The following is a 16,159-nucleotide window of genomic DNA, read 5'->3' on the forward strand; positions in this document are numbered from 1 at the left end:
CCCATACCTCGCTCGGTCGGTTCATTTTTGTTAATGTGTCGTCTTTTTGAATGAGAATCACAGCCTTTTTTATTATAATATTGGATGATTCTTGAAATATTTGTAGATATGCAGATAATGAAGGTATTAGTTTTGATATTCTTAGTTTTGTTTTGCGCGCAAGGCTCACAAGACCAAGAAAAATCCTGCTCAGGTTCCTCCAACCCTAAGGACCTCCACTGTACAACTTCTTCAAAAGATGATAAAAAATGTGGTTGTTCGAGTTTAAAAAGAGACAAAACTAGTCATGAGGAAGACTCTGGGGACCATAAGTACAGAAGAGATTCAAATATAACACCAGAAGGGAAGAATAGTGGCTGTGAATCGACTTACAAGAGAACGAATCAAATGGTGTATTTGAAGGGAGGTGTTTTCACAATGGGTACAGACAAACCTTTTATTATTCTTGATGGCGAAGCACCAGCACGAAAAGTCCGTGTCAGGCCGTTTTATATGGATGTTTATGAAGTCAGCAATGCAGAGTTTGAACTGTTTGTTAATGATACTGGATATACAACTGAGGTAACTAAAACTATACTCTCACAATGGATTTTTCTCTCTGACGGTTGGGGTTTGAAGTTTACAAGTATTTTTCACTAGGCAGAGAAATTTGGAGATTCCTTTGTACTTGGTTCAAGAGTCAGTGAGCAAACACAAAAGAATATTCATCAGGCTGTAAGTATATTTTAACAGTTTTGAATTATGAATAATTAATGAGGATTATTTGCATTCAACTTTAACATGAATTTTCATGGTCAAATTCCTGTCAGGGCTTAAAATAACAGCTGGTCATTGGACAATGTCAAATCAGAATATTTGCATTGCCTGTCATTTTGAACAGTAGTGTTGAGCCAGAAACACGGTATGATAGAGTTCAAACTAATCTGGCTAGTCGTCGTGACCAGCAACTGACCATTTATTTATTGTAAGCCCTGAAACTCAATTGAAACTTCAAAATTTTAGTACAACACAAAATGATATCCTTTAGATAAGTACCATTATTTGATATGATTATAAATTAACCAATATAGATTAAAAACTCCTATTTTACTTGTATAGTTTTGGAATATATATTGTGTTTAGGTTGCGGCAGCACCTTGGTGGTTGCCAGTTAAAGGTGCTTACTGGAGAAGACCTGAAGGACCAGACTCGCATATCAAAGACAGGTACACTATACATTAAACTCCTTCATGGCCAGTCATTTGCAGTCATGATAACCAGCCATATTAATTTTAGCTCGGTCATACTTTGTTTCTGGTTCAATATTACCGGTCAAAAGGACGTCGCTTGGTGGTCTGTGTTGTTGCAAAGATTGGGGGAGGGACAAGCATTCTGTCTTCTTCTTCACAAAACCGCCAAATAACACAGGCTAATATTTTCTCGTTTTCATTTCTTTAGAATGGACCATCCTGTCCTACACATTTCTTGGAATGATGCTGTTGAATACTGTAAATGGGCTGGCAAGAGACTTCCAACTGAAGCTGAGTTTGAGTATGCTCTGAAAGGTGGATCAGATGACACGTATGTTGAGATCAACTTTCCATCCACCAACAGTCAAACACTTTATCACTTTTAAGGCTTTCATGTGTTAACAAGGTGTATTGAATTAGGTGAAATGTCTTTCAATTCTATGTTGCTTGCAATAGCCTCTTTCACAGTTCCCTGCGCCATCTTGAAAGGTAGCTGTGTCTTTGCATCGAAGCGAGACGAACGGTGAGCTTGCAATGATAGAGACCTTTTTTTAACACCTTAGACAATTATTCGCATGTCTCTATCATTGCAAGCTCACCGTTCGTCTCCCTTTGATTCAAAGGTAAGGCTACCTTTCAAGATGGCGCAGGGAACTGTGAAGGGGGCTATTTCTTACATGTATACCATTTTATAGAACAAATTGAAGAGGTGAATAATTTTGTCTAAATATTTGACAAGCATTTTTCCATCTAGATTGTATCCCTGGGGTGACAACTTAAAACATGATGGTAAGTTTATGGCCAATTTATGGCAAGGTAAATTCCCTATCCAGAATACAGCCAAGGATGGCTATGAAGGGACTTGTCCTGTGACAGCGTTCCCTCCCAATGGATATGGATTGTACAATATGGTTGGAAATGCGTGGGAATGGACCGCCGACTGGTGGAGCACCAGACATACCAAGGATTTCCAAGACAACCCGGTGAGTTGCTTTATTATGGAAGGATTTTCATGAAAAGTAGGAGAGAAGGAAGGAAAGGAAAGGAAAGGAAGCATTAAAGGTATTTCTTACTGCTCATTGAGCAATCCTTTGCAGAAAACTTACAGATAAAATTGTTTTTTAATGGTGAAAAACTATCCTTGACTATTTTGAACATTTTCATTTCTGTTACTAGACTGGTCCTCCAAATGGAAAAGATAAAGTCAAGAAAGGAGGCTCATACATGTGCCATAAAGTAAGTTACATATTACTTTAAACATGCTGTACCCTTCACTGACCACACCCTTGACCAGGGTGTAGCCAGGGAAGGGTACCACTTGTACCAAAGTTTCATGGAGCATAATGTTATAAAGAGCAACTGTAATAATACATTGTTATACTTCATTGATCTTTCCTAGTCCTATTGTTACCGATATCGCAGTGCTTCAAGGAGCCAGAATTCAGCCGATACAACTGCTTCTAATTTGGGTATGCGCTGTGCAGCAGACAGGCTTCCTAAAGATGTGGAACTTGTTGAAGGGGTGGCCTGATATGGCTTGTATCTTGAGCCCTATGTAAGACATGCTTCCTAAAGATGGGGAACCTGTTGAAGGGGTGGCCTGATATGGCTTATATCTTGAGCCCTATGTAAGACATGCTTCCTAAAGATGGGGAACCTGTTGAAGGGGTGGCCTGATATGGCTTATATCTTGAGCCCTATGTAAGACATGCTTCCTAAAGATGGGGAACCTGTTGAAGGGGTGGCCTGATATGGCTTATATCTTGAGCCCTATGTAAGACATGCTTCCTGAAGATGGGAACCTGTTGAGGGGGTTGCCTGCTTCCTAAGAATGGGGAACTTGTAGGAAAGGCGGCCAGAAGAAATGGTTTATAATCTGAGTCGTGCGTGCAAGTACCTACGATAACCATGCTATGCTGCACAACATCTAAGAAGCTCCCGAGGACCGATATCGGAGAACATGTAGGTGCTTAATGTTGCCTCTGGAGAGCTGGATCCAACATAACTAATAAGCACAGAATGGCTGAGAGATAGTGTCAACACGTTTCCTGCATGGAGTTAGTTTTGAAACTAGAAACGTTGTACTGAGAATCATGAAAATTCGACACGGAAGAGAAGATTGAGACGCGCTTCAAGTTGTACGCAGTTTCCAGCCTCGGACGCGGTGCTACTAAATGTCATCATTCCAAACCAAGTTACACAACATAAATAATGTTTTTTGTCGTTTTCAAGCGCCCTATCTTTCATAGGTATTAAGAGTAGGTCTCTGTAAGACTCAAGCAAAGAGGGAAATGAAATTTTTTGACCACCCTTGAAATTTGATGTGTGAGTAGGCCTTTATATGGGATTCACAAAAACAATAACAATTTGGTCACCAAATGTATTGTTGCCATGGAAACGGTAAGTGTTTTATGAGACCTTAATTTCCAATTTTTGGAATAAACTTAACCCACTCGAAGGTAAAATTCAATGCTGTGTTTCTCATACATGTTAAACTTAATTTCCTTAAAACTTTCGTCAATTATAAAGTATCTTTTCTAGTTTAGAAAAATACCAATTATTGTTAGTTTGTTATTTTGTACATGAAATATTCGTGCCTTCAAGTAACCGATGTATCAACTGTTTTAGCAACAAGATAAAATGGTCAAAATGTTTTTTGGTCGTTCTCCAAAAGTATTGCATTTCTAATATAGAGGCTTGGTGGGAGGTTTTCTGAAACATTGAAGTTACCAAATCGTGCAAAATCTCTGCGGGTACAATCATCTTTAGTCCTTGGATAGTCAAATTATAAGGCCTAAAATTCAAAATGTCCTAAATTCAACCATATCAAAGCTTCGAAAATTAGCACCAAAAAGATGCCAATAAGCTAAACAAGCATTAGAGGTTGAAGGGTAATACCTAAATAACAAAATTCTAGTAAAAAAAATAATGTTCTAGTCTGCAAACACGGTAAAAAAAATTTTTTATTCAAAGTAAACAATGGGTTATTTGCAATTTTCGTCATTTTCAACCTACCTTTATCGTTTCATTGTGACTTTTGTGGCGCTCAACTTTCCAAATTTTCACAAGGAAATGTTTCTTGGAGACTTAATAAGCATTTAGAGAACTAACCTTGGTCGTAAAGAGCTAAAATCCAAGCAATAGTTAAGTGGTTCTATAAAGGATTACAACAGAATACACAAGTCATCGAATTCTCGTTCGAAGCAATACAGCATTTATAGTTTCTTCGAGCTTCAAAATTCCTGTATTTCGTGACAGAATTACCTGTAAGCTGTTATTTAACATGAATGCTGAACTTTTGAAGGCTACAAAGTAAAAAAATATGCTTATTTTGAGAATATTTGAAAGAAAGAATTCTTGATCTAAAGTTGTTGTTCTCATTTTCAACCGCTGACCGGAAGTTTGGAAAAATGAACGAGACAGATTTTGTGGTGACCAGACATCTTCAAACATTCGGCCTTAGCAAATGTACTCACTTAGACAATGAATCCGATTTATTACTCTGCCGCGCAGGTAAGTATAATTACAGGTATTTCATGTTCAGCCATTTGTAAATGACTATAATTTGTGTTATGCCATTTATCGACCTTATTCTTTTCTACAATAATTAAAGGGGGACCAGCACGAAAATCATCCAAATTTTAATTCTGCTGAAACCTTTACTGGAATAACCCTTACAGGTCTAATAATCACTGGTTAAAGTTTTTTTCTGATATTTGGGTGGGAAGTATTATATTTTACCAATTTTTATAGGAGTCTGTGAAGTAGTATAGGGGATGGGGGTTCCAGCGCAACGACCACCGGAGGATTACCCGTCTAAAGTGAATTCCTCGATTCGTACCGCGATTACCCGCATCCCGTGTTTATGTAGTTAAATATGTTAGTCTATATATGGAGTGCGAAGAATGTAAGAGAACTTTTAAGAAAGAAGTGGACTTGAAGAAGCATTTGAAGATGAAGACGAAATGTATGAGCAGCTATGATTGTGGATGTGGTAAGAAGTTTGAGACTAAGGTTAAATTGTTTTGGCATTGTCAGGACTGTGAGTACGACTACGACGATCTGAAAAGGGTCTGGAATTAGGTATAAGATATCTCCTATTATATAGATGGAATCCCAAAGCAATTTCGAAACGGTGCCAATACCCGGTAACGGTGAGATTGATGTTAGACAGTTTTGGCGCCAGTCAGAAAGGAAGGTCAAGAGAACGCTTCGAAAAGGTATAGAAGAATTAGGAGCCCTGAAAGCGAGTATAATGGTAGAAGTAAGTTTATCAAAAGATGAGGCAACGACGACAGCAATGCTGCGATCAAAGTCGTTAGTGATATTAGAGTCCACGAATCTGGATAGGTCACTCAGCGAAGCCTTAGAAGCAATAATGGAATCGCTGTCTAACTACACGAAAGAAGGATCAGGTTGGACAGTGGAGGAGGTAGAAGGTATGGAGGTTAGCATGGCAAGGTACGTACCAATACGAGGAGGAAGTTACGTGCCCCTACCAACTTGGGTAGAAAGGAAAAAAGCCATAGTCAACGTAAAGAATGAAGACAATCGATGCTTTATGTGGGCAATACGATCCGCACTGTATCCAGTAGATAAGGATCCCTGTAGGACAAGTAAGTATCCCACAGACGATTTAGAGTGGGATGGTGTGGAATTTCCCATGCAGTTGATAGACATCCCCATATTTGAGGAAATAAACGATTTAGCAATTAACGTTTACGGAGTCAGAGACCAAACGATAGTGCCACTAGCGCTGTCAAAGAGTAAAGGAGAACGAATACACCTCTTCTACCACGGCGGACATTATTCGTGGGTCAAACATGTTAGCAGACTATTTTACAGACACACCAAACACAAAGGCAAGAAATACTTCTGCGATTGCTGCTTATTATCCTTTACCAGCGTTAAAGCTCTAAAGGATCACGACGAAATGTGTCGCGGAGTCGAAGAAGTGGCGCAACGGATCCAGATGCCCACAGATAAGAACCTATCCTACTCAGACCATCAAAAGCAGATGCAGGTGCCTTACGTGATATATGCAGACTTTGAAGCGTTGATAACTAAGGAAGAGCAGAAAAGTGGTGCCACGAATAAGGTGGGATTACACGAGATCTGCTCCTTTGGTTACATAGTAGTCAGATCAGACGGTAAGGCCGACCCTCCTGTAATTTACCGAGGTAAGAACGCAGCTAATGAGTTTCTAGAAGCATTGCGAGAAGAGGAGGAAGAGATAAGAGAACAATTAAGACACCCAAAGAAGATGGTATTTACCAAAGAGAACCAGGAGGCTTTTACCAAGGCAAAGAAATGCCACATTTGCCAACATACGCTTCTCCAGTTTGGAAGACGAGCCAAGAAAGCGTGGGACGAAGATGGAAAGTATCTAGGAGAAGCTCATTTTAAATGCGGGAAGTATGCTAAGAAAGGTGAGAAGCCGGGAAAGCCCTCCACGCACTGCATTCACTGCCACAAAGCATTTGTTGAGGATTTCTATGTGGATAAGGTTAGAGATCACTGCCACATCACGGGTAAATACAGAGGAGCGGCTCATTGGAAATGTAATATAAACTTCAAAGTAGACCCAGAAATGGAAATACCCGTATTCTTTCACAATTTAAGGGGTTACGACAGTCACTTACTTTTACAAGGAACAGACGGCTCCGAAGTAAAGTGCATACCCAACAACAAAGAAAGGTACATGTCTGTAACCGTAGGCAAGCTGAAGTTCTTAGACTCACAGCAGTTCATGGCGGACTCCTTAGCAAACTTGGTTAAATACAACACGGAGTTCCCCATTTCCAGTCAATACGGCGCGGAAAGGAAAGGAGTCTACCCATACGAATACATGGATTCCTGGGAGCGATTCGAAGAACCCCTACCACCCAAAGAGAGATTCTACAGCACCCTAAACGAGTCCGGTATAAAGGACGAGGAGTACCAGCATGCGTTAGATGTGTGGGAAAAGTACTCCTGTGAGAATATGGGAGAATACCACGACATCTACCTACGTTCAGACGTAGTGCTGCTCGCAGATGTTTTCCAAAGCTTTCGAAAGATGGCAATGGAATACTACGGGTTGGATCCAGCGAACTTCTACACGGCTCCTGGGCTTAGTTGGAGTGCACTTCTAAAGAAGACAAACGCGCAACTGGATCTCCTAACGGAATACGACATGTACCGCTTTATGGAAGACGGTATCCGCGGCGGTGTTTGCGGACCCAGCAGACGATACGCCCGCGCAAACAATCCCACGGTGGAGTACGACCCGGAGAAGCCAACCACATACATCTTCTACTTAGACGCAAACAACCTCTACGGTTGGGCAATGTCGCAGTACTTACCTGTACGCGACTTCGAATGGGACAACATAAAGCCCATAGAGTTTTACCTAAACGTAGGTAAAGAAGACGACAAAGGTTACGTGCTGGAGGTGGACCTGGAATACCCAGAGCACTTGCACGACGCACACAATGAGTTCCCATTAGCACCAGAAGCAATAGAAATACCATTTAAGCAGCTGAGTCCGCTGCAGAGGGAAATGTGTCCTGGCTACAAACCCTACAGGAAGCTAACGATGAACCTAATGGACAAGCGAAAGTACGTGGTGCATTACCGCAACCTGCAGTTCTATGTGCGCCACGGCTTACGCGTGAAGAAGATTCACCGCGTTTTGAAGTTCACGCAGGAACCATGGATGCGCTCCTACATTGACTTTAACACACAAAAGCGTACGCAGGCAAAGAATGACTTCGAAAAGAACCTGTTTAAACTAATGAACAATAGCGTATTTGGTAAGACAATGGAGAACATCCGCAAGCGCGTAAGCATAAAGATAGCCAGCACCAGAGAGGAAGCAGAAGCATACGTGTCACAGCCTGGATTCGTTAGATACGTAGAAATGTTAAACTTCTACGTGATTCACATGAAGAAAGCGAATCTATTCCTGAATAAACCCGTATACACGGGGTTTACAGTGTTAGACCTATCAAAGCTGCTCATGTATGAGTTTTACTACGACAAGCTAAAACCGAAATACGGTGATAAGTGCCGCCTCTTATACACCGACACCGATTCCTTGATACTAGAGGTGCAGACGGAAGACATTTACGAAGACTGTGTTCCCGACATCGATGAATACGACACCAGTGATTACCCACGCGACCACTTCCTTTACTCCCCTAAAAACAAGAAAGTAATCGGGAAAATGAAGGATGAGATGAAAGGAAAACCCATCGTGGAATACGTGGGCCTGAAACCCAAGATGTACAGCGTGCTAAAGCTGGACGGTGTAGAAAAGAAAGCCAAAGGCGTAAAAAAGTACGTGGTTAAGAAGGACATAACCCACGATTCATACTTAAAGGTCCTGCGTACGCGTAAGGAACAGCGACATAAAATGAACAGCCTGCGCAGCTACGGACATCAAATACACAACGTTACACAGGAGAAGGTGTCACTGTCTGCATTTGACGGTAAGAGGTGGATGTGTGATGATGGTATCCATACGATAGCATTCGGACATCACACGATAAGCAGTTCTTCCATGACGAACCCACGTGTGGGGCCATCGTGAAGATAATACAAGATGGGCTGACCCTTCTTAGCTATCGCACTTCGAATCTGGTAAGTTTCCAAAGACCAATTAGGATCCGTAGCTCTTTTGGATCCTCCTTCTAATTCACCCGGCTCATAGAGATATCGAACCGTGACATTACCTAATCTTTTTTCATGGGGGAAGACCGCCCTCGAACTTCTGACGAAGGACTTGTGTTCCACGTGTTTCTTTTTTATGGCATCCTTGGGTTTCATTCCCGTAGCCCTGGCCGCCTCGTTGTTCAAAGCCGCGACGACCTGGGGGAGCCTCTGAGTCCATTCCCTGTTGCGTTTGGATGGATCTTCCAGCTCTTTCCAATACTGGTACCCAAAGAGACGCTCAGCCAAGGTTTTATTAAATCTTTCGACGATGCTCTGACCCCTGTGGTACTCAGCTTTGGCTCTCCTAATTTTAGTGTCGTGGTCTTTCAGGGTCTTAGTAACCACGCCCATGAACTCCGTTCCCACATCCACTTGCAGCAGCTTAGGCCATTTCAAGACGCGCTTATAAATCCTACCTAGGGCTTCTGCGACTTCCCCAGAATCCTTGCTGATTATGGGTTCGGCGTCCTTGTATCTGCTTGCGATATCAACTACGGTCAAAGCGTACCTATAGGTCTTTCTTCTCACCTTGTCATGTGGTAAGAAGAGCAAATCCGCCTGATGAACTTCATTAGGGGTATTTACGGTAAAGCTGGGCCTGGGAATGTACTTGGGCACGGGAAGATAAACCTGCCAGAGGGTTTGTTTTTTCAACCAGTTCTTAGCCGTTTCTTCTGATACCCTGGCCGCGGTCGCGAGTTTCTTGATAGCTGACGCTCCTTTCCAATAGCCTTCAGGCCCATAGTAAATCCTTTTGAGTTTGTCCTCTACGCGGCCCATTATATGAATTCCAAAACAAGATTGATCTTGCGTCCGTTAAAATCCACCGTCTTTCCGTCCACTTTAATGGTGATGTTTATGCTTTCTACCAAATTAGACAAGTCATAGCTCAAAGAAATGGGAGTGTATTCTTCTGAGTCAAATGGATTACCTTTGGGTAGAAACTTGGACATAAGAGAAGACTTTTCTCCATTGTCGTAACTATGGACTAAATCGCAATGGACTTCGTAAGAGGATGCGACTTTCCATTTTACATCATATGTACTGCCGCTATTTATCGTGGTACTAGTAAGGCCCAGGAGTTCTACCAATGGACTGTCCTTTAGATTGGCGCTCCCATTATTTTTCTTAAATGTCATTTCATGGGGTAATCCTGTGGTAAGAGTATATCCATGCTTTGCTAGCTCCTTAGCCAGTGTTATGGGGGTGTAATGGGAATCTGGTATTTTTGGTTTGGTGCCGGAAGTTCCGATGACAAAGCCATTAATTAAATTATACCAAGAATTGTACAAAGAGCAACTAACCAACCGAACCTTACAGGCTTTGATGGGAGGATTCAAATACGTGGTAAAGTCATTCTTGTCGCTTTCCAAAAAGACGATCATTATATTAGATACGCCAAAGCCACGCCTCCGGCCAGCCCTGCGACTCCTACGAAGACCAGCTCACTATCTTTTTGTTTCTTAGAAGGCTGGTAGTAATTCTTGAACTGAGGCTTTTTTAACGCCACTGTGGGATGCGCTTGCGCATAAAGTTTAAAGGCGTAGTCTGTGTTTTCGAAGTTCTTATCCGCCTGCATTTTGTCTTGGTAATTCTTATCCAACCAATCCCTGTAAGCTTGTCTTTTTTCATTCCAAGCTGCAACGTCCCTTTGATATTTCTCCAGCGCTAAGTCGTGTCTCTTTCTTTCGGCGGCCAAATTTCCGCTGCGATCACCTCTAACTAATCTATCCAAATATTGACCACCATAATTAGCCCCTGTAAATGCTAAAGCTGCAATGACTCCACCTGCGACTAAGCTAACCATTATACATTAGGTAGGTACTTTTCCTTCCGTAGGTAATCCTTTACCATGATAGCCCCGCCAACGGCAGCGGTCATCTTAGCAAAATTAGCGAAGCTCTTGCTTGGGTCTTCAGTAAAGTCTTCTTTGAGCACTTTCTTACCTACCCAACCAATACCCGCAACAATAGAAGTAATGATAGCTGCTTCTTCAACAGTTTTCAACAACGCGGTCGACATTATATTACAAAGCGAGAAGGTTATTATTCCATTTCAGGGATTTTGCTTTTTCTAACCTCCACAGGTGCGCGATATGTTGGGGCCTCCCACTTTACTTCTGGCTTCGTAGCCCGCCATTGTAAGTAGAGGCTGCCTGCTGCTATAGCAATTCCTATCGCGCCGATGACGTAGCCGGGATTCCAAAAGGATTCCTCTTCCTCCACCTTTTCTTCTTTCTTTGCTTTGTTCTTCCTGTTCATCTCCGCGAGCTTCTTTCCGGCAGCAACTCTGCCTGGAGATTTAGCCTTGGTGATTCGTTGCTCCTCTACTTGAGGGGTTTCCTCCGCCTTCGATTCACTCATTTATATCTAAGGACTTGAAGGAATTGATAAGTAACTTAAGACGACTTGACTAAGTACTTAAGGATGACTTAACTAGGTACTTGAGGCGACCTGGGTAATTCCCGCGAATGACTTGACTAAGTACTTGATAAGTCACTTGCAGGTACTTGACTAGGTACCTCAGCAAGTGCTGCCTTGAATACCCTTTCGACTTCTCTGTCCTTCTTGAAGTCCTTCCAAGACACCAGTACCTCCTTCAAGTCGACATGCTGAGCTACGTGAAGTACCGCAGAGGCGACTGCCATTAACTTACCGCACTTCAAAGACAACCACCCGCAGGTTATTTTAAGTTCTTGGGATATGACATAGTCATCTCTTATGTCCTTCTGTAGTTGCTCCACGTCGTCTATGGGCAGCGCAAGTCCAAGCAATTTAGTTGCAAGTCGGATAGCGGAATCTGCTACGGCGTCCGTGGTCTTACTTGCGAGGGCAGCCTCGTACCTCTTTTGGAACTTCTTAACCTCCTCTTCTGACAACTTATTAACCTGCTCATGGGTAAGTTCCTTACCTATCATTTCTTTGCACTTCCCCGAAGACACAAGGATGTTAAGTTGTTCCTTGAGGTTACTTTCATCTAACTGTGTGGGGACTTCATCTAAGAGCTGCTCAATGTTCATATATGTTAACGTCATACGGAAACCTCAAAGAGAAGATCATCTTGGAATGTTGGTGCGTTTTTAAATGCCGCATGTATTCGTGCAGCTGTTCCTTGCTTATCTCACCGCCGTAGTCGCTTAAAATGGTTTCCAGGTCAGACTTGCTCGGAGTATAAAATACTACGAGAGAGCCTATGTTTTCCCTAAAGGGCTTAGAGACGCTGGTAAGCTGCTGGGAAAGCAACCAAACGCTAATGTTGTCATGTCTGCCACTAAAGGCGAGCTTCACTAATTCGGAGGTGCGCCTTTTTACGTCGTCCCCACAGGCAATGTCATCCAATATGAGGAGCGTCTGTGTATCTTTAGGGAATTGCTTGTGCCAGAACTTCAAATGGCTGGATAACTCGTTAGGATCTAAGATATCTACGAAGAAGTCGTCATCTTTCACTCCTATGCCTTCCCAGGTGCGGTTATTCACGTAGGTGGGACAAAGCAGCACTATGTAGTCAAAGCGGTATCTAAAGGATCCTAATAGCTGCTCCACGATGAACTGGGTCTTTCCGCAGCCGGTGGGTCCTACTATCAGAGCGTTACAAGGCATGTGATCTGGGTTCATATATAGATGGAACCAGTGGAAGCAGTAAGAAGGATTACCGCCGACGCAAAGGATAAAAGAGACACCATAGAAATGCAAAGGGAAGAGATAGACCGGTTAAAAGAGCGCGTACAGGAATTGTACGATGAAATGTGTGGTCTGAAGCGTGCAGAACGGTTTGGCGCGCTTTTGACAATGGCGGGCTGGGCTAAGGAGTCCATTAAGGACTTCATTCGATATCCCCCATAGATATATGGACTGCATTACGTGCGAACTACCTGCTGACTGCATCATCGTTACCCCTCCGACGCCTCGTAAGAAACACAGCTGCTGTCACTGTAATAAGGTATTCTCTGAAGAAGACTTCGTTGGACATTGGTGTCCCGCGGATACTAAAGCACAAAGGACTTTAGACGACGTTCGAGAAGAGTAAGAGGTCGCAAAGAAGATCTTACTAAGCCCCAGCAAGAGGAATTAGCATAGGTCTTTCTTTTTTATTGTTATTTTGTTAAATGCTGCAAAGAGGTCTCAAGTAAGGGTCTATTTTTTATTGTTATTTTGTTAAGCCCCCATTAAAAGATGAGGTATCATTCTTTCTCATTGTTGAAACCAGCAAAAAGATAATCATGTTAACCATTCTTCGATCGTGATGATTTAACAAAATAACAATAAAAAATAGACCCTTACTTGAGACCTCTTTGCAGCATTTAACAAAATAACAATAAGGTATATATAATGAAGTGCGTGCAATGTGATAGAGCTTTTAGTAGCAAGCAGCGACTGCAATACCATCTTTCCAAGAAAGTCTGTCAGAAGACAATCAGCACTGTTTGCGGCGACTGCGGTAAGGAATTGTCCACCATACAGACCCTACGATATCACCGCGAGCATAGAGTCTGCCTTAAAGACCATTGCCACCGATGCGATGAACCTCTCTTTGAAGAGAACTGGCATAAATACCGCTGCCGGCGTTACCACCTCGAAGAAGTTGTCTGTGAAACCCACGGCGATTTAGCAGGGCGATGTTGCCCCCTTGAAACCGGCCGGGCGCTTACGCGACGTAAGAAGGAAATAGACCAAGATTTCGTATGCTTTGACGACTATGAAGGAGTAAAATGGGAGAATAGGGAACACTGGGACGGCATCTGCGATAAATGTGGTTGTCAACGCAGCGGTCAGCATATTTGGTGTTGCCTGTATGACGGTCCCAAGCCTTTAGACCATTACCTGGCGATACGAAAGGCTTGGAAAAATGAGAAAGATATATGATTCCTCAAATCACAGCATTCATAGGGGGAGCCTTGATTACGATATCGATTGATTTCATGTCAGAAAAAAAGAGGTCCGCCGAAGCAGACCAATATCTAATCAATCACATAATGGATTAGCTTCCGGGCGACGTTCGATGTCAAACTTCCATCGGCCGTTAACCTTACCATAGGTACGCAGGTGTGTATATTCTTCACCTTGCAGTACGTACCGTACGCAGTCGGGAGCCCATAAACTGTACTCTTGGCTACCGTCTAAGAGGACCAACCTTAAACGGTTAATGTCCTCGAAGACGACGTAATTTTTTATTTCGTATGAAATGCCATGTAGCAAGTCGCGCCAGTGAGTTTGTTCAAGAATCATTATATCTATGAAATATCTTTTGGTGCGTTCGTAAGTTCTCATGCGATTTGAAAGCCTTAACACACCAAGGGCAAGGTATGCGAATGCCGTCGACGTAACGGTCGATTTCCCTGCAGATCAGATCGTAATCGTTGCTTACCATCGTTAAGTATCCATTCATTTCATATTGCGCCAATACCGCTTTTTGTTTGTCGGACAATACGCCGTTACCCTTTGGCGTCTTCAGTTCCAGACAGAACCCATTGTATTTCTTATGGGAGTTAAGGATTAGGATGTCGGGTTGACCTGCCTGGTAGCCCTTTTGCCAGCACTTTATCCTTTTACTGCTGGTATCTTGCAATTCCCCGAGTCCAGGTGCTAGTATCAGCGTAGGGTGAAACCGGCGTATCTTATCGATGACCTTCTTATGTAAGTCAAACTCATCCTCGATCTTGAAGGTCACCTTATTTGGGCCATCCAACGAATACTTCCCCGTCTTCCTTAACGTAGGTAGGACGTCTTCGAAGACCCAATCTTGGAACGACTCTGCCGTTGGCAGTTTGGAGCTGAATATCAATTGATACAAACCAGACTCCGTCACATACAGGGATTGCGGGTGCGAACCAGAAGGGAGGCGATTCACCTCCAACTCGTTAAGTCTCTTCTTATGCTTGTCCCGCACGTGGGCTTTAATAGCATCTTTGGTGTCTGCATAACCTAATGCCTTTGCTACCTCCTTTGCTTTAAAGTACAGCTTATCGCCTTGCACTATGCATTGCAGTTTAGTTTCGTTGTTTTCGAATACGCGGAGCATATTATACGTAAGGAATATTTTTTATCCTTTCGCTTGGCTCAAGGAACGCGAGCCTAGTAGGCAACGCTTTTTAGCTGATTCATTTCTACACTCAGTTGCGCGTCTGAGACTACGAAGATATATGCGTTGATCTTAGTAGCGTCGCTGGCGTCTTTGGTGCGCTTGATCTCCAACGTAATGCCGTCCTGGGTATTTACCAGCCGCAATCCCTGTCCATGTAGGTCTTCGTCGTTCGTCGTGCGCATGTCGATCCACAGCGCGTACTTATCCTTAAAGAATTTCTTTGGGTCAATTTGGTCGCCAAACTTACGTGCGACTTCCCGGTACATATCCGCGGGCTTTATCCCTTGTGAGTAAACCTTATTAGGCACTCCGTTGATGCTAACACCTACGTTGGTAATGTTAGGATTAAAGAACGCCTCGGAGTCACGCAATCCTGCCGTGTATGTCTTTGCGAACAGCAACATTATCCCTGTAAGGCTGCGCCTGGGAAGGTTAATGCTTTGGTTGATGACCTCTTCGACGTTATTTGTAAAGCTGAACGTCTTGTACATCACGACGTGATCGTAAAGGAAAGCCTTCCCGGAGCTGTATTCCATACCGGCGCTACGTGCTAAGTCTTCGCTGTATACCGTTTCATACTGCAGCTCTAAGTTAGTAACGGAGTATGGGTGGACGGCTGAGGAACTTACGTCCTTTCCCTGTAGGATGTTCGTAGTGTCTGCTAGGGTTACTTCGAACTGTAGTTCGCTTAGCTGCCTTGGGTAGTATGCGCCGTGGTTCGTGATAACTTCGAAATCTAATGGAACGACATATTTAGTACCATAAGCCGTCTTTATTTCGTCTTCTCCTGAGGCGCCAGAGGTTGCGCTTCTTACCTTGCGTATAGCATCACTGGCGATTCCCTGCTCTATCCTTTGCGCGCGGTCAAATGCAGTCAACCATAAGTCTTTGTACGTGGTATACAGATCGTACCTATTTAAGTCCAAAAGGGATTCCCCTGCGAACTTCACCCGCATCTTTGAGACAATGTTGCGGCCAAGGTCGTTGACAACGTGACGCGCGTCCGCAGTGCTTGGTTGTATTGCTAGGTCGAACCTTAAAGCCAAGGTGCCAGGAACTAAGACTAGGTTATCCGTTAGGCGGGGTACGCCTACGTACAGGGTTTCCCCTGGCTTAGCGCTGCTGGGCGTAAAGGTGGCCCGGTGAAAGGTGCG

At 43.2% G+C, this 16,159-nt stretch overlaps 1 protein-coding gene across 1 annotated transcript; it reads left to right on the forward strand.

The window, feature by feature from the left end:
* Positions 1–5: 5 nt before the first annotated feature.
* Positions 6–3,699, forward strand: LOC116306648 (formylglycine-generating enzyme). The gene is made up of 7 exons (XM_031716726.2): positions 6–561; positions 640–714; positions 1,123–1,205; positions 1,438–1,560; positions 1,984–2,212; positions 2,406–2,465; positions 2,629–3,699. The coding sequence occupies exons 1-7, from the start codon at positions 85–87 to the stop codon at positions 2,758–2,760; spliced, it is 1,179 nt and encodes a 392-aa protein (XP_031572586.1). The 5' UTR covers positions 6–84; the 3' UTR covers positions 2,761–3,699.
* The last annotated feature ends 12,460 nt before the right edge of the window (positions 3,700–16,159 follow it).

Source organism: Actinia tenebrosa, unplaced genomic scaffold, assembly GCF_029948245.1.
Source record: "Actinia tenebrosa isolate PJP-AT-01 unplaced genomic scaffold, QUT_ActTen_1.0 PGA_scaffold6__47_contigs__length_16458017, whole genome shotgun sequence".
Taxonomy (NCBI): Eukaryota; Metazoa; Cnidaria; class Anthozoa; order Actiniaria; family Actiniidae; genus Actinia; species Actinia tenebrosa.

Coding starts and splice junctions, on each gene's coding strand:
- LOC116306648 (XM_031716726.2), top strand. CDS start 85: ATGATTCTTGAAATATTTGTAGATATGCAGATAATGAAGGTATTAGTT. Junction 2,213..2,405: donor AGGATTTCCAAGACAACCCG/GTGAGTTGCTTT, acceptor TTCTGTTACTAG/ACTGGTCCTCCAAATGGAAA. Junction 2,466..2,628: donor GCTCATACATGTGCCATAAA/GTAAGTTACATA, acceptor GATCTTTCCTAG/TCCTATTGTTACCGATATCG.